This window comes from Camarhynchus parvulus, chromosome 26 (genome assembly GCF_901933205.1).
Source record: "Camarhynchus parvulus chromosome 26, STF_HiC, whole genome shotgun sequence".
NCBI lineage: Eukaryota > Metazoa > Chordata > Aves > Passeriformes > Thraupidae > Camarhynchus > Camarhynchus parvulus.
In genome coordinates, this window is record NC_044596.1 from 3,842,449 (window position 1) to 3,869,911 (window position 27,463).

The window sequence follows — 27,463 nt, forward strand, 5'->3', positions numbered from 1 at the left end:
GAGCTGGACGTGGAGCTGGGAGGGGAGGGCAGCTCCAGGGGGGATTGGGGGTGGAAAATCCTCCTGGAGCTTTGGGAACTCCTGGGTTCGGTTTGAGGGGTGTGAGGAAGGGAAATAGATCCGGGTGTTCATCATGGGCAGAGGAGCTCAGCAAACCCAAATCCCTGTGGGAATGCAGGGGTGCCCATCAGGAGAGACTGATGATGGGATGCCTTTTCCATAAAACTGTGGTCAGAAACTATGGAGAACATGATTCCGTAGAACTGTGGTGAATTCCTCCATCAAAAAATGGATTTTCCAGGGAAGAACACTTCAGCAGTGCATGATTTGTTTCCATAGAACTAGGGGGAGTTCCTCCATCAAAAAATGGATTTTCAAGGGAAGAACACTTCACCAGTGCATGATTTTTTTGGGATGCTTGAGCAACGCATGGATCCCACCTGAATCTCCTCTCCAAGCGTTTTCCTGGGATGGCAGCGTGAGAATGATTCCTGTGGATCCATCAGTGGCTGTCTGGAGTTGGATCCCTCAGGAATGAGAGCTCCAAGAGCTCTCCCAACTCCTGTGGCTCCTTCCAAGGTTGGGAATTTCACCCAGAGCCTTCCCCGGGAGCTTCTGGGGCCCTCAGGATTTTCTGGACCTTCCCTGAGGGTTCTTCCTTGGAATGTTTGGGGCTGTTGTGCACCGGCTGTGACATCAGAGCTGCTCCCGTGGGAACAGCTCCAGGGCCTGGTGTGGACACGGAGTGACCGGAGCCCACCAGGCTCAGACCACCCTGGATTCCCATGGATCAGCCCCAGTAGAGGTTGGAGTTTTGGGGTTGGATTTGGGGACTGCTCCAGGCCGGCATGTGTTTGTATAAAGTGAGGATTGGACAGGGCCTCCATGAGGAATTGGGAATTTGGGATTTCCTCCGTTGTTTGGGAGATTCCAGCAGTAATTCCTGCTGGAAATTTGGAGTTTGGTGGGAAAACGAAACTGGACCTGCTCCTTTTCCGGTGGGAATCCATCCAAAATAAATCCCATAAAAAATAATGATGGGAGTCTTCCAGAGAGGAGAGAATTTCATTCTGAAATTGCTGAACACGCCCAAAACTGATGGAATTTGGGCAGAGTTGGATTGGGTCCAATGGATCAGAACATCCTCCTGTCCTGTTCAAAGAACATTCCCGATGGAATTCCTGGAATTCCCGCCCTGCTGGATCCAGTAACACATTGCTGTGTCTTTTTTTAGTAGTGCCTCCGGCTCCACGTCCGGGAGGATTTTCCCAGGTGGAAGGATTAGATCTGGTGGGATGTCAGAGACATCCCGAAGGACCATGGAATGATTCTGGGGGGTTCGGAGTGCTGAACCCAGACACGGAAACACCTGGAAGATGGAGCAGAGCCCCATCGTCTGGTGATCCTGCTGTGCGCCCTGTGCATTCCAGCGGTGCTTCCCTTGGAACCGGGAATGGAGCTTCCCATGGAACCGGGAATGGAGATTCCCTTGGAAATGGGCTTGGAGCTTCCCTCGGGATCAGGATCAGAGCTTCCCTTGAGATTGTACTCGGAGCTTCCCTCGGGATTGTACTCAGAGCTTCCCTCGGGATCGGAGCTTCCCTCGGGATCGGAGCTTCCCTCAGGATCGGAGCTTCCCTTGGGATCGGGATCGGAGCTTCCCTTGGGATTGGGATCGGAGCTTCCCTCGGGAGCAGGATCTGAGCTTCCTTTGGAACCGGGCTCAGAGCTTCCCACAGCATCGGGACCGGAGCTTCCCTCGGGAGCAGGATTGGAGCTTCCCTCAGGAGTGGGATCAGAGCTTCCCACAGCATCGGGATCGGAGCTTCCCTTGAGATTGGGATTGGAGCTTCCCTCGGGAGCAGGATCGGAGCTTCCCTTGGAACCGGGCTCAGAACTTTCCTCGGGATCAAGATCAGAGCTTCCCTCAGGAGCAGGATTGGAGCTTCCCTTGGGATCGAAATCGGAGCTTCCCTTGGAACCAGGCCCAGAACTTTCTGCGGGATCGAGATCAGAGCTTCCCTTGGAACCGGGCTTGGAACTGTCCTTGGAACCGGGATTGGGATCGGATCTTCCCTTGGAACCGGGCTCTGAGCTTCCCTCAGAAGTGAGATCGGGTTCAGAGCTTCCCTCAGAACCGGGCTCAGAGTCTCCGTCAGGATCTGAGCTCCCCTCGGAAGCGGGATCGAGATCGGAGCTTCCCTCGGAGCCTCCCTCAGAACCAGGATTGGACCTGAATCTCCCGCCGGGCGCGGAGTCCATCCCGCTGGGGCTGAAGCCCATGGTGCTGGTGAACTCCACGCCCTGCAGCGTCACCTGCGGGCTGGGCGTGAAGCAGGAGCAGCTGTGCGAGGTCAGCCCGGCCGGGGAGCACCGCAACTGCTCCCTGGTGCGCTCGCGCTGCCTCAGCGATTGGATCTGCGGCCTCCGGCACCTCAGCGTTCCCGAGGGAAAACCCGTCCAGCTCACCTGCCTCTCTGCGGACGCCGCCAGCCTGGAGGGGCCGAATTTCGGCTACACCTGGAGGTTCGCCCAGGGGCTCATCACCACCAACGACCTCCTGTTCCATCCCTTCCGCAATCCCAGCCGTTCCCTGAGCTTCTCGCCGGCGCTGGAGTCGCATTCCGGGACCTACCGCTGCGACGTGCAGGTGCTGAGCTCCTTCCAGCTCGTCAAGAGGATCTACTTCGGCCTCAGGGTGATCCCCAGCGATCTGGTGGATCTGGACTTCCAGAAATCCCTGACTTGGGAGCAGCAGCTCTTGGCCAACGGGGAGGAAGTGCCGGAAAACGCCACGGGCCCCCCGGAGCAGCGGGAGAGTTTTTGGGAGAAGCAATGGCTTTATGAGGTCGCGCTGGGAATTGGGAGCGGGGTGATCGTGGGGATGGTGTTCAGCCTCGGGCTCTGCTGCCTGGGCAGGATTTGCAGGAGAAGAGCAGCACGAGAAATGAACGGAGATTGACGCAATTCCCTGTCTTTGGCTCTTTGTTAACATCCAGAATTCAGGGTGGGAGTCTTGGGATCATCCATTGTTGGATCCTCCCCTTCCTACTCAGGACGTTCCATGGATTGATCAATATTATTGAATATTTTTGGCTGCTTTGGAGCCTGGATTAAGAATTCAGAATGGGATTCTTTGGGTCATCCACAGCTGGATTGTGGTGATCCTTCCAACTCAGGACGTTCCATGGATCCCATAACTATTTAATGGGAATTTAGAATTTAATTGCAACAGACACAGTTTATTATTGAATATTTTTGGCTGCTTTGGAGCCTGGATTAAGAATTCAGGAATTCAGAATGGGATTCTTTGGGTTATCCACACTTGGATTTTGGTGATCCTTCCAACTCAGGACGTCCCATGGATCCCATAACTATTTAATGGGATATTTAGAATTTATTTGCAACAGACACAGCTTATTGTTGAATATTTTTGGCTGCTTTGGAGCCTGAATTAAGAATTCAGAATGGGATTCCTTTGGGTCATCCACAGTTGGATTTTGGTGATCCTCCCCTTCCAACTCAGGACGTTCCATGGATCCCATAAGTATTTAATGGGATATTTAGAATTTATTTGCAAAGGAAAAAGGTTATAAATTACTATTTTCGGCCGCTTTGGAGCCTGGATTAGGAATTCAGGATGGGATTCTTGGGGTCATCCATGTTTTTTCCTTTTACCAGAATGACACAAAAATGCTTTGATAACAAAACACATGGGTACGGAGGGAAATAATTTTATTTATTTGAATGAAAACCAAACCAGGCACTTCCCAGAGCTGATTCCCAGAGGGTTTTTTTCACCTCCTGAAGGTGGAAAAATCGGGAATGACCCATCACAGCGGGCTGGGAGTTAATGGTCCAGAGCTGCCCCATCTGCAGGAGCCTCTCAGCTCTTTGTCATGGAAATTTCAGTGTCTTGGGCCCAGCTGGGATTCCCAAATCCAGCGGGATGAAAGCCCCAGCTCTGCTGGGGGAGTCGGAGCAGGAGCCAAAAATCTCCTTCATCTTTGGATTGCGGGGTTTTGTAATTTCAGAGGGGAGCCAGATGCTCAGAGCAGGGAAAATGAATCCGTAATTGGAGTTTTTATTTGGAGACCGAGGGCTGGGATGGCCACTGGGGTCCAGCTGTCACAAAGGGCCTTTAATGGGATTTTTTTTAGGGGGTGCTCTTTGATTTTTGAAGGGTTTTTAAGGATTGGGGGATGTTTATCATAACAGGGGAAGGAAGGGAGAAGGCAGGAAAAGGGAAGCAGAGGATGGAGCTCAGTCCAAGTAGGGAAGTAAAAACCCTGGGAAGAGCATCCCCATCCCTCCTTTTTCCCCTCTCCCCTGCAAAATCATCTTTTCTTAATCGCTGCCCATGAATTCCCACCATAAAGGGCAGAAATTTAGGAAAAAATGTCTCTCTCTGCTCTGAGCTCTGGGACCTTTGGCATCACCAGAGGCTGGAGCTGGCCAGGGCTCCTTCCCTCTCTGCATCCTTCAAACTTCCCTCTCTCCATCTTTCCTTCATCCTTCCCTCTCTCCATCCTTCATCCTTGCCTTTCTCCATCCTTCCCTCTCTCCATCCTTCATCCTTCCTTCTCTCCATCCTTCCCTCTCTCCATCCGCCCTCCAAATCCCCCGAATTCCACTACTCTCCCTGGCTCTGCACACCTTTAACCTCTGGGCTGTATTTTAGGAAGCTCTGAGAGGTTTTTAAGGAGAATTCTGAGCCTTTTCTTGCCACTGGTGGCTCTGGCTGGGCTTTAAATGTAGATTTTTGTCCTTGGTGGCTCTGGCTGGGCATTAAATGTAGATTTTTGTCATTTCCCAAGGTGCAAATGCCGGATTTGCAGGTGCAGATCCCTCCCTGTGGCTCTCCCAACCCTGGATTAAGGGAATGGCAGAAGGGGCTGCCCAAAACGGGGCTTAACAAAGCCTGAGCTGCCCTCTCTGTCTGGAGAGGGATTTCCCTGCCACCACCTGGGCTAAAAAAGGGCGAGGAATTGGCATTTAAAGGGAAAACTGCACATCAGGGCCCAGCCAGGAAATCCCAGGGTTGGGATTGCCCAGGCTGGCACGGTTTTCTCTGGGATTGAGGAATCACAGCCAGGGAAAATCCCTAAAACCCTGCCTTGGGGTGGAACCAGCAGCAACACCAACCAGTTCTCGTTAACTTTGGTCAACTGCTTTACTGGGAGACAGAGGTTTCAACAGGCACGTCGATTCCCAGCCAGTCCTGTGGGTGCTCAGCTCAGCGTTTCTGCTTTTCCCAGGCTCCTCAGCATCCCAGAATTTCCTTGGGATGTCCAGCAGCTGTCAGAGCTGGAATCCAGAGCCTCTTCCTGGCTGGATCTCAGCCTTTGCAGTCCCAATCCGAGCCTGGAATTTTGGCTGGGTGAATTCTCAGTGCAGGGAGATGAATCCGAGTCAAAATTTTCCTTCTTGTCCCAGTGGCAGCTTCCTGGAGTCTCCCATTCCTGTTTTAGTTTTGTCATTTTTTTAAAAAAAATTCCTTCTTTAAGCCCCTCTGAAATTGGATTTATTGACACCTCCGTTTTTAGGCAGAGCTGCCCAAATTAAGGGTTCTGGGAAAGGATCCCCTTCTCCCAAAGAGGCAAACAGGGTGACAAATCCACCCCAAAAGCACGTGGGATATGGGAAAACGGAATTTGCACCTCACAGCTGAGACAAGCACCAGGCTGGGGCTGCAAGTGAACACCAGAGTAGTAAAAAAAGATTTTCAGGCTGAGGCAGAGCTCGTCCCTCCCGTGGGTTTGTCTCCTTGGGCTGGTTCCTGCAGGGTTTGGCTCCTTTTTTTTTTGTGGAAAAAAGGGTCAATCCTGTCCCACAAATGCTCCGAGCTGGCTGTGGTGGGATGGGTGTGGAACATGCTGGTCCCTGAACTCCTCAGTCCCCGTCCCCCCACGGAATTCACTGTACAGAGTTAAAAAAAAAAGTCAAATTTAGCAGTCTGGTTATCTCATACATGGCTTCAATAAGGCAGAAAACCTATGGATACAGTGAGGGCGGGGGCAGCTGGCGGCAGAATTCCTGGAGAATTCATCATTTTCTTCATTTTCCTTAAAAAACATTTAATCAGTTAAAGACCCATGTCTTGTATGAAAGCTTTTGTTCCTCCAAACCAAAAAAAAAAAAACGCTATTTTTAATTTCTTCCTCCCTTCCAACCACGTGGTCCAATCCTCTCTCTCCCCCGTGGTGCTGCCCCAAAGTGGGATTGGTGTTGTTCCCATGGGGTTGGTGTTGTTCCCAAGGGATTTGGTGTTGTTCCCATGGGATTGGTGTTGTTCCCATGGGATTTGGTGTTGTTCCCGTGGGATTTGCGTTGCTCCCATGGGACGGGGAGGAGCCGAGGTCAGAGCTCCAGGGAGCTGATCAGGGCCACCATCAGCAGGGAGTTGGTGGTGACGACCACGACGTGTGGCGCTGGCCTCATCCCCGAGTCCTCCACCATCATGCTCGTCCCTGGAAAAAAACAGGGAATAGGGATGGGGCAGTCGTTGAGGGAGGTTTTGTGGGGTTTTTTGTGTGTTTGGTGCTGGTGAAAATCCTGAGAGTGCTGGGAGCGGGAATTTGGGACGGGCGCTGGGAATTCGCCCCTGGATTTAGGGAATTTGATGGAGCTGCGGCCCCACAGAAATGGGGTTTCACTCTTAGTGGAAAGCGTAAATGGTTTTTAGCTTGTAACTCTTGGGAAGTTGGGTTTTGTGGGGTCTGGAGGCTGCAGATCCTAAAGCTGGGTCAGGCTGGACTGGGTTTGGGGAGAAGGAGAAGAGTCAGGAATTCCTATGAGTGAACAGCACCAGGGAACCAAAGGCTGATTCCAGGAAAAAACAATTCCAGAAAGGACCAATTCCAGAAATGACCAATTCCAGAGTCTGAACCTAAAACCCTGCTGGAGGACGTTGTCCTGTGGCCCTGGAAGGGAGAGTGGGGTTTTAAAACACAATTTATTGGGGTCGTGCTGTGGCCAGGATGGGAGGGGCATGGCTGAGTCCTTCCTGCTGGGAAGGGAAGGACAGGAGGGGCCCTGTGAGCTCTGGGGCCTTGGAAAACCTTGGAAAGGGGAATTTGGGCATGGAGAGGGCGTGGTCAGGGAGCACAGGGAGTGGGTGTGGCCAGGGAGCACAGGGAGTGGGTGTGGCCAAATGAGTGGGTGTGGTCAGAGGAATGGTGTGGTCAGAGGGGCAGATGTTGGCTGGAGGAGCACATGGATGGGTGTGGTCCGTGGAATGGGTGTGGTCAGTGGAATGGGTGTGGTCAGTGGAATGGGTGTGGCTGGTGGCACACGTGTATGGGCATGGTCAGTGGAATGGGTGTGGTCAGTGGGGTGGGTGTGGCTGGAGGAGCACATGGATGGGTGTGCTCAGTGGAATGGGTGTGGTCAGTGGGGTGGGTGTGGCTGGAGGAGCACATGGATGGGTGTGCTCAGTGGAATGGGTGTGGTCAGTGGGGTGGGTGTGGCTGGAGGAGCACATGGATGGGTGTGGTCAGTGGAATGGGTGTGGTCAGTGGGGTGGGTGTGGCTGGAGGAGCACATGGACTGTGTGGTCAGTGGGGTGGGTGTGGCCAGAGGAGCACAGGTACCGCTGTTCCTGAGGATGTGAACTTCTGCCGGGGTCCCGTCCCCGCCGGGCCCGGTCACCCGGATCTGGACGAAGGCGTGAGTGAAATCCTCAGGGATGGGGATGTCGATGTGGCTCTTGCTGGCCAGGTACAGGGTGGGGGCCGAGTGGGAATCCTGCCTGTAGAGCATCTGTGGGGAGAGGGAATGCTGAGCTCCTGTTCCCTGTGACTTCCTTGGATCACCTCCAGGAGAATCCCAGCCTCGCTGGCCGTACCTTGTACCCCGTCACGCCGACTCGTCTGCCTTGGCCACCACGGGGTCCCACTTGATGCTGACTGTGGAGCCGGAAAAAGTCCAGGAGATGTTCCCAGGTGGCCTTTTTGGTGCTGAGGGATGCAAAACCAGACAGGATTGGGTAAATCAGGGAGGGAGGAGGAGAAGGCTGTCCCAGCCATCCCCTGAGCTGTCACCACCGTGGGGCATTCAGGGGACATGGAACAAGAGCACCAAGATCAAAGTTTGGGTGATTTTGGGGCATCCTGTGGAAGGCGGAGGGGTCAGGGCTCACTCACGAGGTCTCGTGGTGGTGACGTTGGTGGCGGGGCTGGGGGGGCCGGTCCCTGCCCGGTTGTAGGCTCGCACGGACACGTGGTAGTCGGTGTTGGGGTTCAGGCCGGTGACATGGGCCGATGTCACCAGCCCCGCTGTCCTCACTCTGTCAGCCGCCTCCTCCTTGTCCCCGTCCTTCCAGTACCGGATCTGCGTGGAAAAGGACGGGATGGGTTTAGGAAGGCGAGATCTGCAAATCCCGAGTCAGCCCACCCCGCAGGGCCTTTGGGTGTTTGTTTCTGTGCGTTTTGCTTTGTGTGTGCCCAGGAATGAGGCCACGGCCTCCCGGGAAAGGCAAGCAGGAAAAATGGGATGATTCCCTTTAATCTCTCCTGAGAGAGCAGTGCCAGCCCCATTAGAACCACGTGGTGTGAGAATTATCCCCCAACCTCTGGAATCAAAACGCCGTTTCCTTTCACCTCACATAACCCGGGGGAATTTTCCTTGCTGGGCTCTCAGGGTCTCCCATTCCCATTGGAATCTCCTACCTCGTATCCCAAAAGGACTCCAGTCATTTCTCCCTGCTCCACGGGCTCCCAGGACACATCCATCTCCGAGGACAGGACAGACTTGGCAATGACCCTGTAAGGAGCCGCTTTGGGTTCTGAAAGACAGGAATAAAATCCGTTTCCTGACTTTGGGCCCCGTTGGGAACAAAAGGTTTTCCCGGAGCGTCATGCCCTGGCAGGCAGCTGGTGTAAGGGATTTAGGGACTTAGGGGAACAAGCAGGGCCACAGCTGTGAGCTCTGGGATCCGTGTCTGCCCCGAGGCTGTGGGGCAGCCGTGGCTGGGCTTAGGCAATCCTCACTCTGAGGGTTTGGAGGAGTAGAGGAGCCAAAGGAACGTCCGAGCTCTCGGATGGACAGGGGTCTGGCTAAGGATCTCCGTGGGTTGGACAAAACTTGGAATTCCGACTCTGTGCTCTTGTGGAATGGTTTGGGTGGAAGGGACCTTAAGGCTCATCCAGTGCCACCCCTGCCATGGCAGGGACACCTTTCACTGCCCCAGGCTGCTGCAAGCCCCATCCAGCCTGACCTTGGACACTCACAGGGATCCAGGGGCAGCCACAGCTGCTCTGAGGATTCCATTCCATCTCCCCACTCTCACAGGGAACAATTCCATCCCAATGTCCCATCCATCCCTGCCCTCTAGCAGTGGAAAGCCATTCCCTGTGTCCTGTCCCTCCATCCCTTGTCCCAAGTCCCTCTCCAGCTCTCCTGGAGCCCCCTCAGACACGGTGAGAGGCTCTGAGCTCTCCCTGGAGCCTTCTCCTCTCCAGGTGAACATTCCCAGCTCTCCTGCTGCTCTTTACCTTCCTCTGCCGAGTACACGATGGCCGTGAGGCTCTCGGGGCCCTCCCCTTTCCTGTTGTAGGCCCTGATCTTCACCTCGAAGGGGGTGTAGGGTGCGATGCTCTCGTTGCGGTACACGAAGTGCAGCGACTCGCGTGCGGCACCCGCGCCCTCAGCCAGGCCTGGCTGCCCTTCCTCCGGAAGGACACGATGTACCCAAAGCCGTCCCCGTTCTGGTAGTCCCGCAGCGTCGGCTGGGAAGAGAGAGAAAGCCTTGGTCCATCCGGAACTGGGATTTGGCTCATCCAAACTGGGATGGTGGCGCTGATTTCCTGAAGGAAATGTGTGCTTGGTGCATCCAAACCAGCCCGTGGCTCAACCCCGTGTCCAAACTGGGATGGTGGCACTGATTTCCCAAAGGAAATGTGCACTTGGTGCATCCAAACCAGTCCTTGGCTTAATCCTGAGTCCAAACTGGGACAGTGCTGCTGATTTCCCAAAGGAAATGTGCTCTTGGTCCATCCAAACCAGCCCTTGGCTCAACCCTGTGTACAAACTGGGACACTGGAACAGATTTCCCAAAGGAAATGTGTGCTTGGTCCATCCAAACCAGCCCTTGGCTCATCCCCATGTCCAAACTGGGATGGCAGCGCTGATTTCCCACCAAAAACACCACGTGGTCCCACCTTGGTGCCTTCCCTGTTCCCAACTCACCGTCCAGGTGATGATGAGCTCGTTGGGAGCCCCTCCGCCGCCGCCAAGCCCGGACGGTGCCACTGTCGGTGCTGTGAGGTCCCCCCAAAAAAGCAGAGTTTGGGTTAAGGACGTGGGAGTGATTGAAGAGCACAAACATGACATGACACCGGTGACACCGAATGGGACAGCTCCAGGAAAGGACTGGGCTCTGTGGAATTCCAGCTTGTGCCTGACCAGGTGATTTAGGGACAAGAATTTGGTGTCTGAGGGGACAAGGATGGATCTCAAAAGCAGGGATGTGGAGAGGAGTTTTATTAGGAAGAAGCTGGTTTGCATTTGGTGGGTTGGGTGAAGTTCTCCTGTTGTTTTCCCATCCTTTCTGTCCAAGCAGCTGGACATGGAACGAACATTCCCAGCTGGATGTAGTGCTGGCAAGTGCAACTCTAACCCTGCTCATCTTTGACACAGAAATGGGCAAAAAGATGGAAAATCCTGTGGTGGCCTCAGCTCTGGGAGCTCTCCAGGAGATGATTCATCCCTTGGGACCATCCCGGGCAGGGACCTGGGCTTGCCTCCACACCCACCTGCTTCTTTGGTGCGGATTTTGCTGGAGGGCAGACTGGGCTCCCCAATTCCCAGGATGTTGCTGGCCAGGACCCGGAACTCGTAATCCATCCACGGGATGAGGTTCACCACCTGCGCCGTCTCCGCGTTGCCCTCGATGTTTATGGGATCTGTAAAATCCAATAGCACCAGAGGGGAAGGAATAGAGCGAGGAGCAGCACGGAGCCAGGACTGGCCGGTGGCCGGTGGCCTCGGCGTGTCACCGGTGCCACTGTGGGGACACTCACTGGTGCGCATCTGCTTCCATTGGTTGGACAGGAGGGTCCGGGCCTCGATGAGGTACCTGGCGATGGGGCTGTGGTTGTCGAAGCCACGGCTCCAGCTCAGCTGGACGCTGGTGTCACCGATGTCCCCCACCACCACCCCCCCGGGTGGGCCTGGAGGTCCTGGGGGCATGGGAAATGTGTCACTGACATGGAAGATCTGGAGGTTTGTCACTCTGTGCATTGTGCAAGTCCTAAATTCACATTAGGCCTTTCCTTTCTGGAAGCTGGGAAGCTTCACCGCCAGATTTAGCCTCTGGAAAAGCTCCTCAGCTTGGTTGGAAAGGTTGGAAAAGACCTCCAAGATGATCAGACCCAAGTTTTGGGTGAAAATAAAACCCGCTGGGCCACGTCACGGAATTATTGGGTGTGAGGTGGTTGCAGAGCAGCTGATGGCCATGCCATTGCTCTGGGTTTGCCAGGAGCAGGGAACGTTCCCACAGGGAATTACCTCTGACGGTGAGCGTGGCTGACTCGGACGCGCTGTCCACCACAGTCTGGGCCGTGCAGGTGTAACGCCCCGAGTGCCGCAGCTGCGCGTTGGAGATGCTGAGGTCCCCGATGGCCTCCTTCTGCAGGGCAACGGGACAACACGGTGGGGACAGCACCAGAAGGTGACCGGTCATGGGCCAGAATGCAGTGTGGGGTGGGTTTGGGTGGGTGGGTTTGGGTGGTGGAGGTGGAGAGGAGGGAGATGGGAAAAGATTCCCCCAGGGGTATGGAGCTGGATGGATCCAGGATGGTGCTTTCCACTATCCCAGCACCATGAGGCTGTGCTGGGTCTGTTTGGCTTGGGATGGTGATCAAAGAGTGATCAATGAGTGATCAATGAGTGATCAGTGAGTGGTCAGTGAGTGACCATTGAGTGGTCATTGGCCAATCATTGAGCGATCATTTAGTGATTGTTGAGTGAACATTGAGTGATCATTGGGTGATCGTTGAGTGACCAATGAATGATCATTGAATGATCATTGAGTGACCATTGAGTGAACATTGTGTGAACATTGAGTGACCAATGAACGATCAATGAGAGATCACTGAGTGATCATTAAGTGGTTATTGAGTGATCAATGAGTGGTCATTGATCCATCATTGAGGGATCACTGGGTGATCTCTGCCTGCCTTTATCCACAGGCCTTTCCCTTTCTCCTTTAGGAGGGGAGTGCTCATGGAATCATGGAAAGGTTTGAATTGGGAAGGATCTTAAAGCCCATCTCATTCCACCCCAGCCATGGCCAGGGACACCTTCCACTATCCCAGGGTACTCCAACCCCCGTCCAACTTGGCCTTGGACACTTCCAGGGATGTGGAATTCACAACCACTCTGGGCAAAGTGACGGAGCAGCTTTGGTGGGCACAAACACTCAAACAACGAGCATGGAATTAATTTTCCACCCTTTTGGATGGCCTGGAATTCCCTCTGGACTCACCGCACTGGCTCGCCGGTAGTGCCCCTCGGACTTGTCAAAGTCGATGGGGAAATCATCCAGGGACCAGGTGAAGGTGAGGTCCATGGTGGGGTCGTGGGACGCGTGGCACTGCAGGGTGAGGTTCTCGCCCACGTTGATGTCGGCGCTCGATGGCGCCAGCGTGATCTTGGTGGCATCTGCAGGGAATGAGCGGGAAAGGCGATCAGCAGCGAATGTCCCCATCCCAGCATCCAAACCATCCCTCCCAGCTTCTCATCCCGCTCCAACAGCTGGGGCTTCACGGGAGGAAGAGGAGGGACTAGGAAATGGAAAGGCTTTGCTCAAGGGCTGTTTGTTGGTGGGTCAGGCAGAAGTTTTGCTGCTCCACCTGAAATCACTTTGATTCCCTGATTATTCTGGTTTTGGGGAGTGTAAGGAGAGAAGAAACATCACATCATTCATTCTTGGCTGTTTCTTGCTTGATTGACCCCAAATGAACATCCCTACCTCGGACAGAGAGGATTCCAGTGCTGTTGGCTTTGCCCATGAAGTTCTCAGCAAAGCAGGTGTATTTTCCCTCATCGGATTTGCTGATGTTCTGCAGGATCAGGGTCCCGTCCGCCGTAATCGTCACCCTGCAAAGGAGGAGGAGCCACACAAAGAAATGTTAAAATGTCCACTGGACATTTGGGAATTTCCACTGATTTTGGAGAAACCGGGGAGAAAATCAGGCAGAAAAAAAATGCGTAGGAGTTTGCTAAAGAAGAAATTAGAGAACTAAGAAAATTCAGAGATGCAGCAGCACATTTGGATCATCGAGTCCACTCTTCTGTTAAAAAAAAAAAAATATTTTAGCTATGTTTTCTAGGTGGAAGCTGACTCTGCGCTGCTACCTGCTGCTGTTGACCAGGAGTTCTGTCCCTTTGGTCCAGAGCACGGTGGCTTTTGGTGCTGCTCGTGGCTGGCACGGGATGATGACCTTCCCACTCCGGGCTGCCGGGATCAGGCGCTTCACCGGGTTTAGTCTAAAATCTGGAGCAAAGGCTACAGGGATAAAAAAAGAGGATTAAGGCATGATTAGAAACGCTGCCCTGGGGGGAATTTCAGCGCCGTGCGAGTGGGAGTTGATTTTTTTGTTGGATGGCTCGGTAAGAGAAGCGAGGCAGAGTCTGGAGAGCGGGATAAGGGAGGAATTCCTTGGCTGCTGAGGGTGGATCCTGATGCCTGCCAGGCAGGAATTACGTGGCACACGAGTGGGACAGAGCGATGGGAATGACCCTAACAAGTGCAAGGTCTTTGAGAGACACAACAACAGCTGCTTTGGAACATGTCGAGGATAATCTCTTCAATATCCTGACCAACGCAGACATCCAGCTTGCCTGAAACTCCTCCTGGAATTGCAGATGGAATCGGGATTTACCTGTTGGCCTCGGTGTGTAAATGTTGAGCAGTTGGTGCTCAGGGCCTTTAATTTATCTTTGGCATCTCCACGAGGAGATAAACTTTTGGACTAACGTGGAACAAGTTTGGCAGCAGTTCAGCTCCACTCACCATCCATCAAACCAGGTGGAATGGAGGCTGAATTTTTTTTTTGACCTCTTTCCTCCAAAAAAGAGGAATTTGTAGTGGAAGAGAGGTTGTAGTGCTGCTGCTGGGTGTCCTGTCCAATTCCTGTGGCTAAATGGATTTTTTTGTCCGCTTTCATGCAGAATTTACACAGGATTTGGAATTTCAAGGCTTGCACAGTGTCTTGTTGAACCAGCAACCATTTCAGTGGTGAGCAGAGCGGTTTTTGCCCGCTCTTATCTCGCTGCGACATCACAATGTCAGGATCACATCAGGATATTAGGAAGAGATTTTTTTTTTCAGTGTCCCATTGGAACCCAGAGCTCTGGGAAAGGAGGAATTACCTTGCACTGTTAATTCAGCACTTGCATAAACTGCGCCATGCTTGTTCTCAGCCACACACTGATACATGCCAGAGTCCTCCAGGACTAGCTTGGAAAATCTCAGCTCTCCACCGCTCACTTCGATGCGGTTCTGTGCAAACAAGAGGATGAACCCATTAGATGAGAAAAACCGAAAAAAATAAAAATGGAACTCAGTCCTCAGCTGGGTCAGGGTTTGAGTTTCGTCACAGACTCCTCAGGGTGGCCTGGTTTTCCATGGGGGAAAACACAGGAATTGTTTTTATGTCTGTGCGGTCACTCCCCCGCGTCGCCGTGCTCTGCTTGCCGAGACACCTGAGCAGCAGCGTGCAGGTGACAGCAGGACAGGCACGAGGGGCTGTTTGTCCTCCCTGCTGGCCGGCTGTGAGTCCCTGCAGCTGCACGAAGCAATGGCTGGGATGGCAGCGCCAGGAGAGGGGATTAGGGGATGGTGCCGTCGCTTCGCAGCCCGATGGGGGCACATGGAGGAGGGATGCGGGGTGAGAACCGGGGCAGGGATGCAGGAGCGAGGCAGGAGGAGGGGCTGGGGCTGGAGGAGCGGGGTCAGAGCTGGCTGGGGGGGTACCTGGGACGTCAGGGGCTGCCCGTCCCGCAGCCACCGCACCGTGGGCCGGGGCTTGCCCGAGGCCACGCAGCTCCAGCGCAGGTCGGACCCGATGTCGGCCTCGGTGTCCGAGATCACGTCCAGCCAGTCGGGCTGGGCTGCAGGGGACAAGAGAGAGAGAGGGCAGAGCCAAGGAGCTCAGCTGAGAGGTGGCGGTGCCAGGCTGGCAGAAGGATGTCCCTGTGCCAGCGCTGCCGGCACAGTCGGTGGCACAGCGGGATCTGCCACGGGAACCGCCCCGGCCTTTTGTGCAGTGAGAGGCACAGCCGGGTCCTGCTGCGCAAGATCAGGGCTGAGGAATTGGTTTCTCTTCTTAAGAGTAAATTCAACAATTCCTGAACCATCAAATCATGGAACGGTTTGGGTTGGAAAGGAACTTCAAGATCCCCCAGTGCCATGGGCAGGAAAACCTTCCACCATCCCAGCTTGCTCCAAGTCCCATCCAGCCTGGCCTGGAACACTTCCAGGGATGGGGAAACCACAGCCCCTGTGCCACCATCCCCATCCACCCTCTGCCAGGGCCTCACCCTCTGACAGTAAAGAATTTCTTCTTGATATCTCCTCTAAACCTTCCCTCTCTCAGCTTCAGGCCATTCCTGAACTTCAGGAAAAACTGGGATCAGGCTGAGGTAACCAGCTTAAGTTTTTTAACTTGACTAGATCTGCTCAACAGCTCAGAGCGTTACCCCTGGTGGGAGCTCCTCAGGCTTGGAGAGGATCTTGAGCATGAGCCAAGCTTGATTTTTAGCACTCTCCTTCCTTCCCTGCTTCCCTGATGTTTGCTGTGATGATTTTAGAGCCCGTTAAGAGCTCTCTCTCTCTGTCTCCATGCCACAGCCCAACTGTGCCCACCAAGGAAAGGTTTCCCCAATCCCTGCAGGTCTTGGCTGAGGCTTTGCAACACCTTTAATTAGGGCTGGTAAGGGGCAGGATTAGAGGGGGTGGTTTTAGTCCCAAAGCCTCAGACCATTGTCTGGGGCACCTTGGTGCGCTCTGGGGAGTTAAAATGTGTTCTCTGAGTGAAGGACGTGTTTAGATGTGTCCCATTGGATGAAGAACACTTTCCATGGGTGAAGGACACGTGTTTAAATGTTTTTCTTGGATGGTGGACACATGTTTGTGTCCCCTGAAAGAAGGACACGTGTTGAATGTGTTCCTTGGATGGACACGTGTTTGGATGAAGGATATGTTCTTGGATGGGTCCCCTTGGATGAAAGACACAATTTTGAACGTGTCCTCTTGGATAAGGGACACGTTTGGTTGTGTCCTGGGTAAGGGACACGTTTGGTGCATCCCCTTACATAAGGGATGTGTTTGGTGTGTCCCTTGGATAAAGGATGAGTTTGGATGTGTCCCCATGGAAAAGGGACATGTTTGGGTGTGTCCATTTGGATAAAGGATGAGTTTGGGTGTGTCCCCTTGGATAAGGGACATGTTTAGGTGTGTCCCCTTGGATAAGGGACGAGTTTGGTGCATCCCCTTGGATAAGGGATGAGTTTGGATGTGTCCCCATGGATAAGGGACGAGTTTGGATGCGTTACCGTGGATGATGATGCGGCCCTGGTGGGTGTCCCTCCCTTTGGCGTTTTCCGCCTCACACTCGTACGTCCCCTCATCCTCAAATCCAGCCTGCTGGATCTGCAGCAGGGGCTCGCTGCCGATCCACTTGGAGGACTGCGGCCCATCCAGCTTCCTCCACTTGATTCGGGGCACGGGGCTGCGGAAAAGCCGAGCCGGTGAACCCGGGCTGAGCTCAGACCCGCATGGCCACCCCGGTCCTGTCCCACTGGGCCTTGGCTTTGGCCAGCTCCTCCCTTTGCCCATTTCCCTCCATCTCTGGTCTTCCAGTGGAGGTGTGGAAGTTCTGCCGTTCTCTCCCCATCCTGATCCCCATCCCAATCCCAATCACGATCCCAATCCACACAGAGCTGCACTCACTTTCCAAAGGCGAAGCACTCCAGGGTCACCACCTGCCCGGTCAGAGCGTAGGTGTCCGCAGGGAACCTGGCCTTGATGCTGGGTGGGAACTGCCTGGCATCTGCCATGGGGAAAACATCGCTCAGGGGACCTGGGTGACACCAAAATGCCACCCAGAGGGTCTCGAAGGGCAGGGGGAGCCATGAGGTGACTTCCCAACCCGTTTGGGTGAGGGGACAGAGGTTTCATTTTCTTTTTCAGACAGCTCTTGCTGAAGTGTCTAAAAATCTCTTTTATAACATCTCAGGGCTCCACAATTCCCGAGGGTCCCAGGATTGGTTTGGGTTGGAAGGTCCTTAAAGCCCATCCAGTCCCACCCATGCCATGGGCAGGGACACTTTCGACTATCCCAGGTTTCTTCAATCCATGTCCATCCAGGCCTTCCTCCTGTTTAATTCCCTTTTCCCTGTACCAGAATGATCCTTTAAAAATAGACAACCCCCACGGGTGGAGTGGAAACAGGGAATCTTGGAGAGAGAGCTGCTTCCCTCCCATCCCAGCCCATCCGTATTTTTGAAGCTCTTAAGAGAGGTTGGAGGATGACTTGGGCACTGTCCCCAGATGCTTTGTGGGGACGTTGTTAATTCAGATTTTTCCCATAAGAATTGGCATTTTTGGGACAATCCAAGCTGCACTGACCCTCTGCAGCCAGGCTGAGGCGGGAGAACTTGCTGAAGACGCTCTTGGTGATGAAGTCCATGTGGCTCGTGGCAAAGCAGGAGTAGTTGCCCAGGTCCGAGGCCTCCGTCTTGGCAATGTAGAGGTTGCCCGTGGTCTGGGAGATGAAACGTCTCCCGTCGGCCGGGATGAAGTTGGGGAACTCGTTCAGGAGCCACCGGTAGGATGCACCTGGGGGGAACAGGAAAGGAATGAACTGGACATTTGTCCTCCCAGGTGGGATGGACCCAGCGGGATTCCTGGCTGGAACTGGTCTTTCCAAGGGAGGAAAAGTGAACTGACTGTGCTGGTTGTTGTGTCCTCCCAGTTGGGATGGACCCAGCGGGATTCCTAGCTGGAATTGGCCCTTGCATGGACACACCAGTGTGTCCTGCCTCTGCTTTGTTGGGTTAGAAACTCTGAATTAACCCCAGATTTCCTTCCATGGAATTCCCAGAAAATCTGGGAGCCCCGTGCTCTGCCGTGTCCCCCTTACCTGGGTAGTGGGGCGGGGGGCTGCAGGTGAACATCACCCCCCAGCCCTCAGTGATCTTCACGGGGTCCCGCTCTTCTGCTGAGAATTCCTGCAAAACTGAACAGGCAGAGTGAAACCCAGGCAGGAAAATACAGCCGGAGGAACCTCTGAGCTCTCTCTGCCCCTCCTTGGGTGGGAGATCCAAAAATATCTTTGGCTTTCTCCATAAATCTCCAAATTCTCCAAATTCCTACAGAAGTGCCAGGAGATTTCTCCATGGGATGATTTGCTGGGGAGATTCTCTCCAGCCTTTTCCCAGGCAGGCTCCGTTTAAGCCCAGCCTAACTGGGGTTGTGTTTAATTTACCTGGCGGTGCCAAACTTACAGCCAAAGCGGAGCGAGGCCTCCCTGCTCACCACGGTGCCCCTGGAATTGGATGCCACGCACTGGTAGGAGCCGGAATCCTTGGCCTTCACGGGGTTGCTGATCACCAAATCCCCGGCCACCAGCCTGTAGCGGGAATCCGGCTCCAGCTTCAGCTCCGTGCCGTTCATCTTCCACCTGCCGGAAAAAACAGGGCAGGGACGGGGATAAATGCCCACAGCCACATTCATGGGGCTGGGCCCGGTGGATTCCCAGCTGGAGGTGGATTTGGATCTGAGCCGTGCCCTGGGAGGCGTGGAACATCTCAGAATTGTGGGATCACTGAGGCTGGAAAATCCCCGTGGGATCATCGAGTCCCAGCTGTGCCCGATCCCCACCCTGAGCACTCAGTGCCACCTCCAGGTGCCACCAACAGGGATGGGCGCTCCAAACCCCCATGGGCAGCCCCTTCCAGCCCTTTCCATGAGGAAATTCCTGCTGATGTCCAACCTGAGCCTCCCCAGCCCAGCCTGAGGCCGTTCCCTCTCCTCCTGTCCCTGTTCCCTGGGATAAGATCCCAAATCCCCCCGGCTGTCCCCTCCTGGCAGGGAGTTGTGCAGAGCCAGAAATTCCCCCTGAGCCTCCTTTGCTCCAGGCTGAGCCCCTGCCCAGCTCCCTCAGGACTCTCCAAACCCTTCCCAGCTCCCTCAGGACTCTCCAAACCCTTTCCAGAATTCTCCAAACCCTTCCCATTTCCCTCAGCTCCTCACAGGACAAGGAATCTCATTCCCAAGTCAGTAATTTCCCGTATATAGAATTCTGGGTGTTTCTATCCCGTTCCAGGCGCAGAGGGAGCCCTGAGCTCACCTGTAGGTGGCGGGGGGATTGGCCCGGGCTCGGCAGGCCAGGGTGACCTTTTCTTCTGCCGAGCCCTCAGGGAAGAGGGTGTGGGATGGCTGCTCCTCGAACACCGGCCCGTAGCTCCTCATCCCGCTCTGGGCTTGGCACCAAACTGCGTGAGAGGGGAAAACCTGCTCAGCTCCGCTTGGCTTTCCCTAAAAAAATCCTCCTTTTCAGTTTTGTAGGGTGTCCCCAGCCGCGAGGAGGAGAGAAGGAGCAATGTGACAACCGCACCCCATCTGTCAGCACAGCCCGGGCCTGGCCGTGGGGACACACCCTGCCACTCCCACCGAGCATCCCGCAGCATTCCCGCCCTTCCAGAGGGACCAGCGTCCCTGGGGACACGCGGAGCGAGGAGTGGGGACCTCCTGGGACACCACAGCTGGAGCTGGGAATATCCCCTTGTCCCTGAGGTTCCTCCTCTGCCTGCACAGACTTTGCCTGGTTCGTTCTTCCGAAATCCTCTCCAGGGTGAGGGAGGAGAGGGGAGGACTGGGATCCTCACGGCTCTGGACACACCTGGCAGGTCCCCTCTGTCCCTGCAGCTCCACCGGCTCCTGACACCTCAAACCAGTTGGTTGCTGATGTGGAAACCAGAGCAAACCAGTGCAAACCAGTACACACCATTCTGTTCCATGGCTGGCACGAGCCTGAAGCTGCTTTTGGGGTGTTCAGACTCGGAATTGTCTCTGGTTTTGGGAATGAGGAAGAACAAGAGGGACAAAGGCCCCACCTGCCTGATCCACGCCACGCCTGGGCCCCCCTTTGGGGACAATGAGGGAACTGCCAGCTGCCTTCCTGTGTCAGAATTCCAAATTCCAGCAGATCCCCTCCCACACAGGGCAATCCCAGAACTCCAGACTGGTTTGGTTGGGAAAAACCTTCAAACTCATCCCGTTCCAGCCGTGCCATGGGCTGGGACAGCTCCCTGGAAGGGACGCTGAGAGCCAGAGCCAGGCAGAACCCGCCTGGAAATCTCTTTCTTGCAGGAACAGCCGGTGGGATAATTGCCAGCACGTCTGTCCTCGCTGTCCCTGTCCCCCTGGAGACGCCTGGCCCTTATCAGGGAAGGAGCCACCAGCGCTGATAAGCTCCGAGCTGCTTCCCCAGCTCCGGGATCCTTCCCTGCTCTGTAATTGAATTAATGAGCGTCTCCAACCCGCTGTGCCAAGGCCAATCTGTCTCCTTCCCCCCCTGCTCAGCGGGGCCGCTCCTCAATGAGGCCATTCCCGGGATGTTTGATGGCAGAGTCGCTTCCAGCCGGGAATGGGTCGGGATCAGCGGGAGCAGCCCTTGACCCGCGTTCCGGCTGCTCCGGGAGGAGGCTGGGAAGGGATGGGAGAGGGGCTCTGCTAATTGGCTCCGGGCTGGGAGCAGCTGCTCCCCGTGTCCCTGCTCCAGGCAATTATCCCAGCTCCGCAAGGATGTGCTCGCGGGATGGTCCCCACAGGAGACCATCGAGAGGCACCAAGCTGGGGTTGTTTGGAATTGAGGAAAATCAGCGGGTTTGGGTCGTTTCCCCTCCCAGCCAGCGCTGTTTTCCATCTAGGATGGTTCTGTTCCTAAAGGGAAAGCGGGAAATCCTCTCCCATTTGGATGCGCTCACGGGATGGTCCCTGGAGCTGCACAAGGAGAGGCACCAAGATCAGATTCTTTGGAATTGAGGAAAAGCAGCAGGTTTGGGGTCGTTTCCCCTTCCAGCCAGAGCTGTTTTCCTTCTAGGATCATTCAATTCCTAAAAGGAAAGCTGGAAATCCTCTCCCATTTGGATCAGTGCTCGTGGGGTGGTCCCCGGAGCTGCACAGGGAGAGGCACCGAGCTGGGATTGGATTCTTTGGAATTAAGGAAAAGCAGCGGGTTTGGGGTCATTTCCCCTCTCCATCTAGGATGGTTCTGTTCCTAAAGGGAAAGCTGGAAATCCTCTCCCGTTCGGGTCAGTGCTGAGGGAGCCCCGGCTGGAATAAACTCTGCTGACTGAGGGGGAAACAATAATGAGTTAATGGGGAATTAATGAGAAAGAATTAATTGAGTGCTGATAGATGAGTTAATTGCGCTCTGATAGATGGCGGTGGCGGGATCCAGGCTGAGCAGCTTTAATTCTGAGATTAATTAGGGAGCATAAGGTAAATAATTTCTATTTATTTAACAAATAAAATATCTATTGGTACCACTCCCATCCCTGCCCCTTTCCCTTGGGATTTTTTATTCCAATCAAGCCAAATCGGGCTCATCCTCCCTCCTGATCCCACCTGGAGCCTGTGTCCCTTTCCTCTCCTCTGCTGTCCCTTTGTCCCTGCCAAGGTTATGGCTGCCAGTGCCAGGCATCGATTTTCCCGCTTGGAATCGATGCCAGGGGTTCAGGTGAATTTTAATCCACAATTCCAAGGTGCCGGGGGGTGAAACGCTTGGATTTCGCTCATTAAACAATTCAGGGGTTGATTAAGGCAGTAATTAAACAGTTACGAGCTGGGGATAAGGTTAAAAATAAGAACTGATAAATCTCAGGAGTTCTGAAACAGATCTGGGCCCATTCTGCCCAAAATTCCCAATTTTTTTTTTTTTCATTCACCCCAGAATTCCCAATTTTTAATGTTGCCAATGCTGGATCTGTCCTGGAGCTCTGGCATTTGGAAAATAGGGAGAAGACCGGCACAAAATTAAGATTTTAAAGCCAACTTTCAAAGGAGAGGAGTGACCTGCTGGGAATTTTCCATGTTCCATCCAGCTGGGAGAGCTGGAACGACAGGAAAAACCTCACCATGCCTCTGGAACAACCTTCAGTATCAGGGAAAATGACAATTAACACCAAAATAATGAGAAACAGGTGAAAGCAGAACCTGAAAATGAAGATTTGGAGAAGCAGCTGCAGGGAGGTGACTCCAAAGTCTCCCTTTTGGGATATTTTTTGGGATATTTTTAGGAATTTGCTGAAAGCCCAGGTGTGCAGGAAGGCTGCACTTTGTGCTGAGCCCGGAAATGATGAATTTCCTCGGTGGAACATTTTCCAAGCTGAATTCCTTTTTCTGAGGACATCCGCAGCACAGCCCTGGAGCTCCTGGATCACAGGGGGGAGCTGGGCAATAAATTGGTTTTACAGAAATTTTATGCTCAGAATCCAACTAGATTTGGTTGTTTTTTTTTTGAGGATCAGCTCTCTGAGGAACCCAGGCTTTATTTTGGGTTGTTTTTAACGAACAGCTTCCTGAGGAACAAAGGGTCAGGGCTTGCATTCCCAGATTTTCCAGAGGTTTTCCCAACTGAACAAAATCCGGGGAAAGTTTGGGATTTTAGAGTGGTCTCCGTGCACTTCAGAAGATTTAAATATTTAAATCTCCCTCCAGACCTGGAGGTTTTGGCTCTTTTCCCACTCCATAACATTTCCCTGAGCTTCATCCATCGCTTCCACCCTTTTGTCCTGATCCCTCCTCGTATTCCCAGGATTTCCCCCCTGTCCCATCTGCCCTCAGATCTCCATGGCACCACCAGCCAAATCTCAGTGAAAATCACCCTCCTGGGCTTCCCAGGGTGTGATTTTTGGGTTTTTTTTCCTGAAATCAGATGGTTGTTGGGAGACCCCAAGTCCAGCTCCGGGGTCAGGGTGATTTCCAAGCGGGATAATTGCCTCTGGATCCAGGGCAGCTCCCCCTGCCTGGGCCTCCTCAGGGACGCAGAGAACATTAAAAGGTAATTAGATATTTATGAGGATGGGCCAGCAGGCTCTGCTCGGGCTGATGGATTGGCTGGAGGACATTAGCCAGGCTCAGCTGGAGAGGAAATGTCTCCCTGCGGAAAAGGAACCTGCAGGGAGTGGCCTGAGCTTCCCCGAGAGCCAGGGATGGGCCCTGAGGTCTGGAGATGGTCCCCAAAATCCAGAAATCGTCCCCAAAATCCAGAAATGGTCCTTGAGATCCAGGGGTGGGCCCTGAGATCTGGAGATGGTCCCCAAAATCCAGAAATGGTCCCCAAATCCAGAAATGGCCCTTGAGATCCAGGGGTGGGCCCTGGAGTCCGGAAATGGTCCCCAAAATCCAGAAATGGTCTTTGAGGTCCAGACCTTCTCCCTGAGGTCCAGGGATGGGCCCTGAGGTCTGGAAATGGTCCCTGACATGCAAAAATGTCCCTGAGATTTGGAATTTCTCCCCGACGCCCAGAAATTCTCCCTGTGATCCAGAAATGGTCTTTGAGATCTGGAAATTATCCCTGAAACCCAGAAACGTCCCTGAGATCTGGGATTTCCCCCTGAGATCCAGAAATCCTCCCTGGCATCCAGAAACGCTCCCTAAGGAGCAGGGGGATCTCTTTGGGGCACGGCCAGCAAGGAATCCCTAGAAAGCGGGATGGGGAGTGGAATGAATCCCACTCCTCATGAATGAAGGAAATGAATGCAAGAAATTCCTCCTGCACCTCCCTAAATCTGGGTTTAGAAAGGGGGAATTTTATCAAACATTCCTGGCCCAGAGGGATATTGGGAATAGCACAGACACGGGAACAGCCCATCCCAAACCACGCAGGGATTTGGGATCCGGCAGCGCCCGCATCCCACGGGCAGGAGGTTCCCGGTGAATCCCGGGGGATCTCCCGCCTCCTCCAGCCCTTCCCGCGGGAATCTCTTACCCAGGAAGGTGCCGACGGCCAGGGAGGTGTGGATGAGCCCGGCAGCGCCTCCCATCCTGTGCCGGGTCCTGCGGAGCCTCTAGGGGCGCGTGGGGACGGCGGCCCTGGGGGGGACACACAGCGGGGTCAGCGGGGCCCTTCCAGCCCCAGATATTCCATGGAACTGCTGTTCCAGAGGCTCTGGGGTCGGCAGGACCCTTCCAACCCTAGATATTCCATGGGGCTGCTGTTCCAGAGGCTCTGGGGTCAGTGGGGCCCTTCCAACCTCAGATATTCCATGGGGCTGCTGTTCCAGAGCCAACAGGACCCTTCCAACCTCAGATATTCCATGGAACTGCAATTCCAGGGTCAGCAGGGCCCTTCCAGCCCCAGATATTCCATGGGGTTGCAATTCCAGAGGCTCTGGGGTCAACAGGACCCTTCCAACCACCGATATTCCATGGGGCTTCAATTCCAGAGTCAGCAGGACTCTTCCAGCCCCAGATATTCAATGGAACTGCAATTCCAGGGTCAGCAGGGCCCTTCCAGCCCCAGATATTCCACGGAGCTGCTGTTCCAGAGGCTCCACAGTCCAGCTGTGCCTCCCCGCTGGCCACCAGCCCAAGCGAGAGTCACTCCAGGGCAGAATTCCAGCGGCGCCCGGAGGAGCAGGAGCTGCTGAAGGAGCTCTTTTTGTCCCCACAGGAGGCGACAATCAGAGAGCGGAATTGTTGTCCCTCCTCCTTTGCTGTTCCCCATTCTTCTCCCCTCCTCCATAAACTCCCATTTCCAAGTGTTTCTGATGGAAAACACCAAGCCAGAAGCACAGGAGAAGGGAGGAATAATTTGGGGTTTTGTGGAAATGATGAAGATATTGAGAAGGAATTCTTGGCTGGTGAGGGTTGGGATGCCCTGGAACAGGATTCTCCATCCCTGAATTGTCCCAAGCCAAGCTGGATGGGGCTCAGAGCAGCCTGGGATGGTGGAAGATGTCCCTGCTATGGCAGGGGTGATACTGGGTGGGCTTTAGGTCCCCCCCAACCCAAATCACTCCAGGATTTGAGAATTCTGAAACAGGAATCTTTAATGGAAACTCTTTAATTGCCAGGGCATCTCCTGATGGCCTTCCCAGTCTCCTGCGATCCCAAAAGATTCCCAAAAACCAACCCCCAGCCAAACTCTGGGCTCTTTGTGCAGCCCCGAGCCCTCTGTGGGAGCAGCCCCAGCCCCGGCACCGCTGCCCCGGGATCTCCAGCAGGGATTTCAGGCTGCTTTCTCCCTCTTTGTTAACGAACCCTTCGGAAGCGGCTCACGGAGCTCTCCCCCAGCCCGGCAGGGCCTCGTTTCCCGCTGCCCTCCCCAGAAGGCCCCGGCGAGGAGCTGAAGATGCTGCCAAGAGCTCCGGGGCCGCTCCGGCTGCTCATCCCCCTGCTCCAGCTGGTGCTGCTTGCACTCCCGTCCCTGCCCATCTGTCCGCCCCCGAGCCCTCGGAGCAGGGATTAGCCCATCCCCTGGGATGCTCGGCCCCTTCCCAGCCCCCCCTCATTACCGGCAGCACCTGAGCAAACAGCAGAGCCCGGCTCGGGCTGCGGGAACCGGCCGGGCTCTTTGTGTCCTCGCCCGGAGAGGAGGGTTTGCTGCCGGCATCCCGAAATCCATCCCAAAATGCATCCCATCCCAAAATCCATCCCAAAATCCATCCCAAAATCAATCCATTCCAAAATCAATCCATCCAAAAATATATCCCAAAATTCATCCCAAAATCCATCCCAAAATCAATCCATTCCAAAATCAACCCATTCCAAAATCAATCCATCCCAAAATCAATCCATCCCAAAATCTATCCCAAAATCCATCCCAAAATCCAAAATCCAAATCCTGGGGGTTTGTCTCGTCTGGGTTCAAGGGCTGGATCCCAGAGCCCTTCTGTCCCCAGCCCCGAGAGCCAGGCAGGGGACACGGGGAGGGGACAGAGAGGGGACAGAGAGGGACAGAGAGGGGACAGAGAGGGACAGGTAGGAGGGGACAGAGGGGTCTGACAGGAGAGGACAGGAGGGGACAGAGAAGGGACACAAGAGGGACAGAGGGGACTGATAGGAAGGGAGAGAGAGGACAGAGAGGGCGCAGAGGAGACTGGCAGGAGGGGACAGAGGGGACAGGTAGGAGAGGACAGAGAGGAGACAGAGAGGACTGGCATGAAGGGACAGAGAGGGAACTGACAGGAGGGGACAAAGGGGACAGGCAGGAGAGGACAGAGAGGGGACAGCCGCCCTCAGCCCTGCTGGGATTTTGTTCCCTGACAGGCCCCAAAATAAAGCTGGAGCCCCTTTATCCCCCCCTGGCCGGGAGGGAAGGGAGGAGCTGATCCCAGAGGGAGGCGGCAGCTCCAGGTGGGAGAGGCCCGAGCTGTGACAGGGACAGGGAATTTGGGGCCGGAGCGCAGCGGGGCGGGAGCCGCTCCCACGCAGAAGCCGCTGGTTCCAGCAGCCCTGGGGCGGCTCGGTCACATGGAGTCACTTGATGTCACCGAGAATCCTGCCCCAAACAGCGTCCCGAGCCCACGGCCCGGCAGCCAACACTGTCCCTTTGTTCCCCTGGCCTGTCCCTCCGCCCTGGGGACAAGGGGCAGCTTTGAGCCCGGCGCGCTGTGGGGTTGAGGGAGATGCCGGCCCTGCGCTGATTAATGAGTTGACTTTTCCAAATCTCCGCAGTTCCCTCGCCCCGGGGCTTGGGAGAGGCTTCGGGAGAGGCGGGAGCTGTTCCTGCACCAGCGGCTGCAACTCAAACTCAGGGAGTTTTTGCTCCAGCCCCGTTTTCCTGAGCCTGAATCCTCTGCTGAGCCCCGGGAGCTGCCCGGGGAGGCTCCAGCTGCAGCTCTGCTCTCTTTGTTCCATCTCTCCCTCACACTTTGAAAACAAACAGGAAAGAGAGGAGGAAAGCTGGATTTTGTTGTTTTCATGGAATCCTGGACTGGTTTAAGGGACCTTAAATCCCATCCCACCCCATGCCATGGGCAGGGACATCTTCCACTACCCCAGGTGGCTCCAGCCCGACCTTGGACATTTCCAGGGATGGGGCAGCCACAGCTTCTCTGGGAATTCCATCCCAGCCCCTCGCCACCCTCACAGCCAAGAATTCCTCCCGGTATCCCATCTAAACCCACTCCCTGGCAGCTGAAATCCCTTCCACAAAGAGGAGGCAGCAGGAGGAGGTCGAGGATGGGCCTGTCCTCTCTCCTGGGGTTGGGGGCTCCTTGGGGGCAGCTCCAAAATCCAGGGAATTTCTCTGACATTCCCTGGATTTATCTGACCCCAAGCTCCTAGTCTTGGATCCAACTCCCAGCTCTTGATCCTGGATCCAACCCTGAGCTGTGGATCCTGGATCTGATCCTGAGCTCCTGATCCTGGATCCGACTCCCAACTCCTCCAAAGCTCAGGAACACTCTGCACTGGACATTGAGCCCTGCTCTCATCCCTAAT

At 54.6% G+C, this 27,463-nt stretch overlaps 2 protein-coding genes across 2 annotated transcripts in view; one reads left to right on the forward strand and one right to left on the reverse strand.

Moving 5' to 3' along the window:
- The first annotated feature begins 280 nt into the window (after positions 1 to 280).
- TMEM81 (transmembrane protein 81) lies at positions 281 to 3,608 on the forward strand. Its single transcript, XM_030965663.1, is given in 3 exon segments — positions 281 to 1,397; positions 1,400 to 1,448; positions 2,205 to 3,608. Coding segments are annotated over 3 exon segments (828 nt in total). The 5' UTR covers positions 281 to 1,376; the 3' UTR covers positions 2,963 to 3,608.
- Positions 3,609 to 5,159: 1,551 nt separating this feature from the next.
- CNTN2 (contactin 2) overlaps positions 5,160 to 27,463 on the reverse strand; it is a 28,080-nt gene continuing 5,776 nt past the window's right edge. Inside the window, 24 exon segments of the mRNA XM_030965658.1 lie at positions 5,160 to 6,470; positions 7,593 to 7,761; positions 7,847 to 7,863; positions 7,866 to 7,958; positions 8,145 to 8,331; positions 8,670 to 8,785; positions 9,495 to 9,626; positions 9,629 to 9,728; positions 10,189 to 10,259; positions 10,755 to 10,904; positions 11,022 to 11,180; positions 11,509 to 11,629; positions 12,488 to 12,663; positions 12,974 to 13,101; positions 13,360 to 13,510; positions 14,377 to 14,506; positions 14,981 to 15,117; positions 16,561 to 16,736; positions 16,958 to 17,057; positions 17,636 to 17,845; positions 18,150 to 18,245; positions 18,514 to 18,689; positions 19,359 to 19,503; positions 24,006 to 24,109. Coding sequence (XP_030821518.1) covers positions 6,361 to 6,470; positions 7,593 to 7,761; positions 7,847 to 7,863; positions 7,866 to 7,958; positions 8,145 to 8,331; positions 8,670 to 8,785; positions 9,495 to 9,626; positions 9,629 to 9,728; positions 10,189 to 10,259; positions 10,755 to 10,904; positions 11,022 to 11,180; positions 11,509 to 11,629; positions 12,488 to 12,663; positions 12,974 to 13,101; positions 13,360 to 13,510; positions 14,377 to 14,506; positions 14,981 to 15,117; positions 16,561 to 16,736; positions 16,958 to 17,057; positions 17,636 to 17,845; positions 18,150 to 18,245; positions 18,514 to 18,689; positions 19,359 to 19,503; positions 24,006 to 24,060 — 3,105 coding nt within the window. The 5' untranslated portion in view covers positions 24,061 to 24,109 and the 3' untranslated portion in view covers positions 5,160 to 6,360.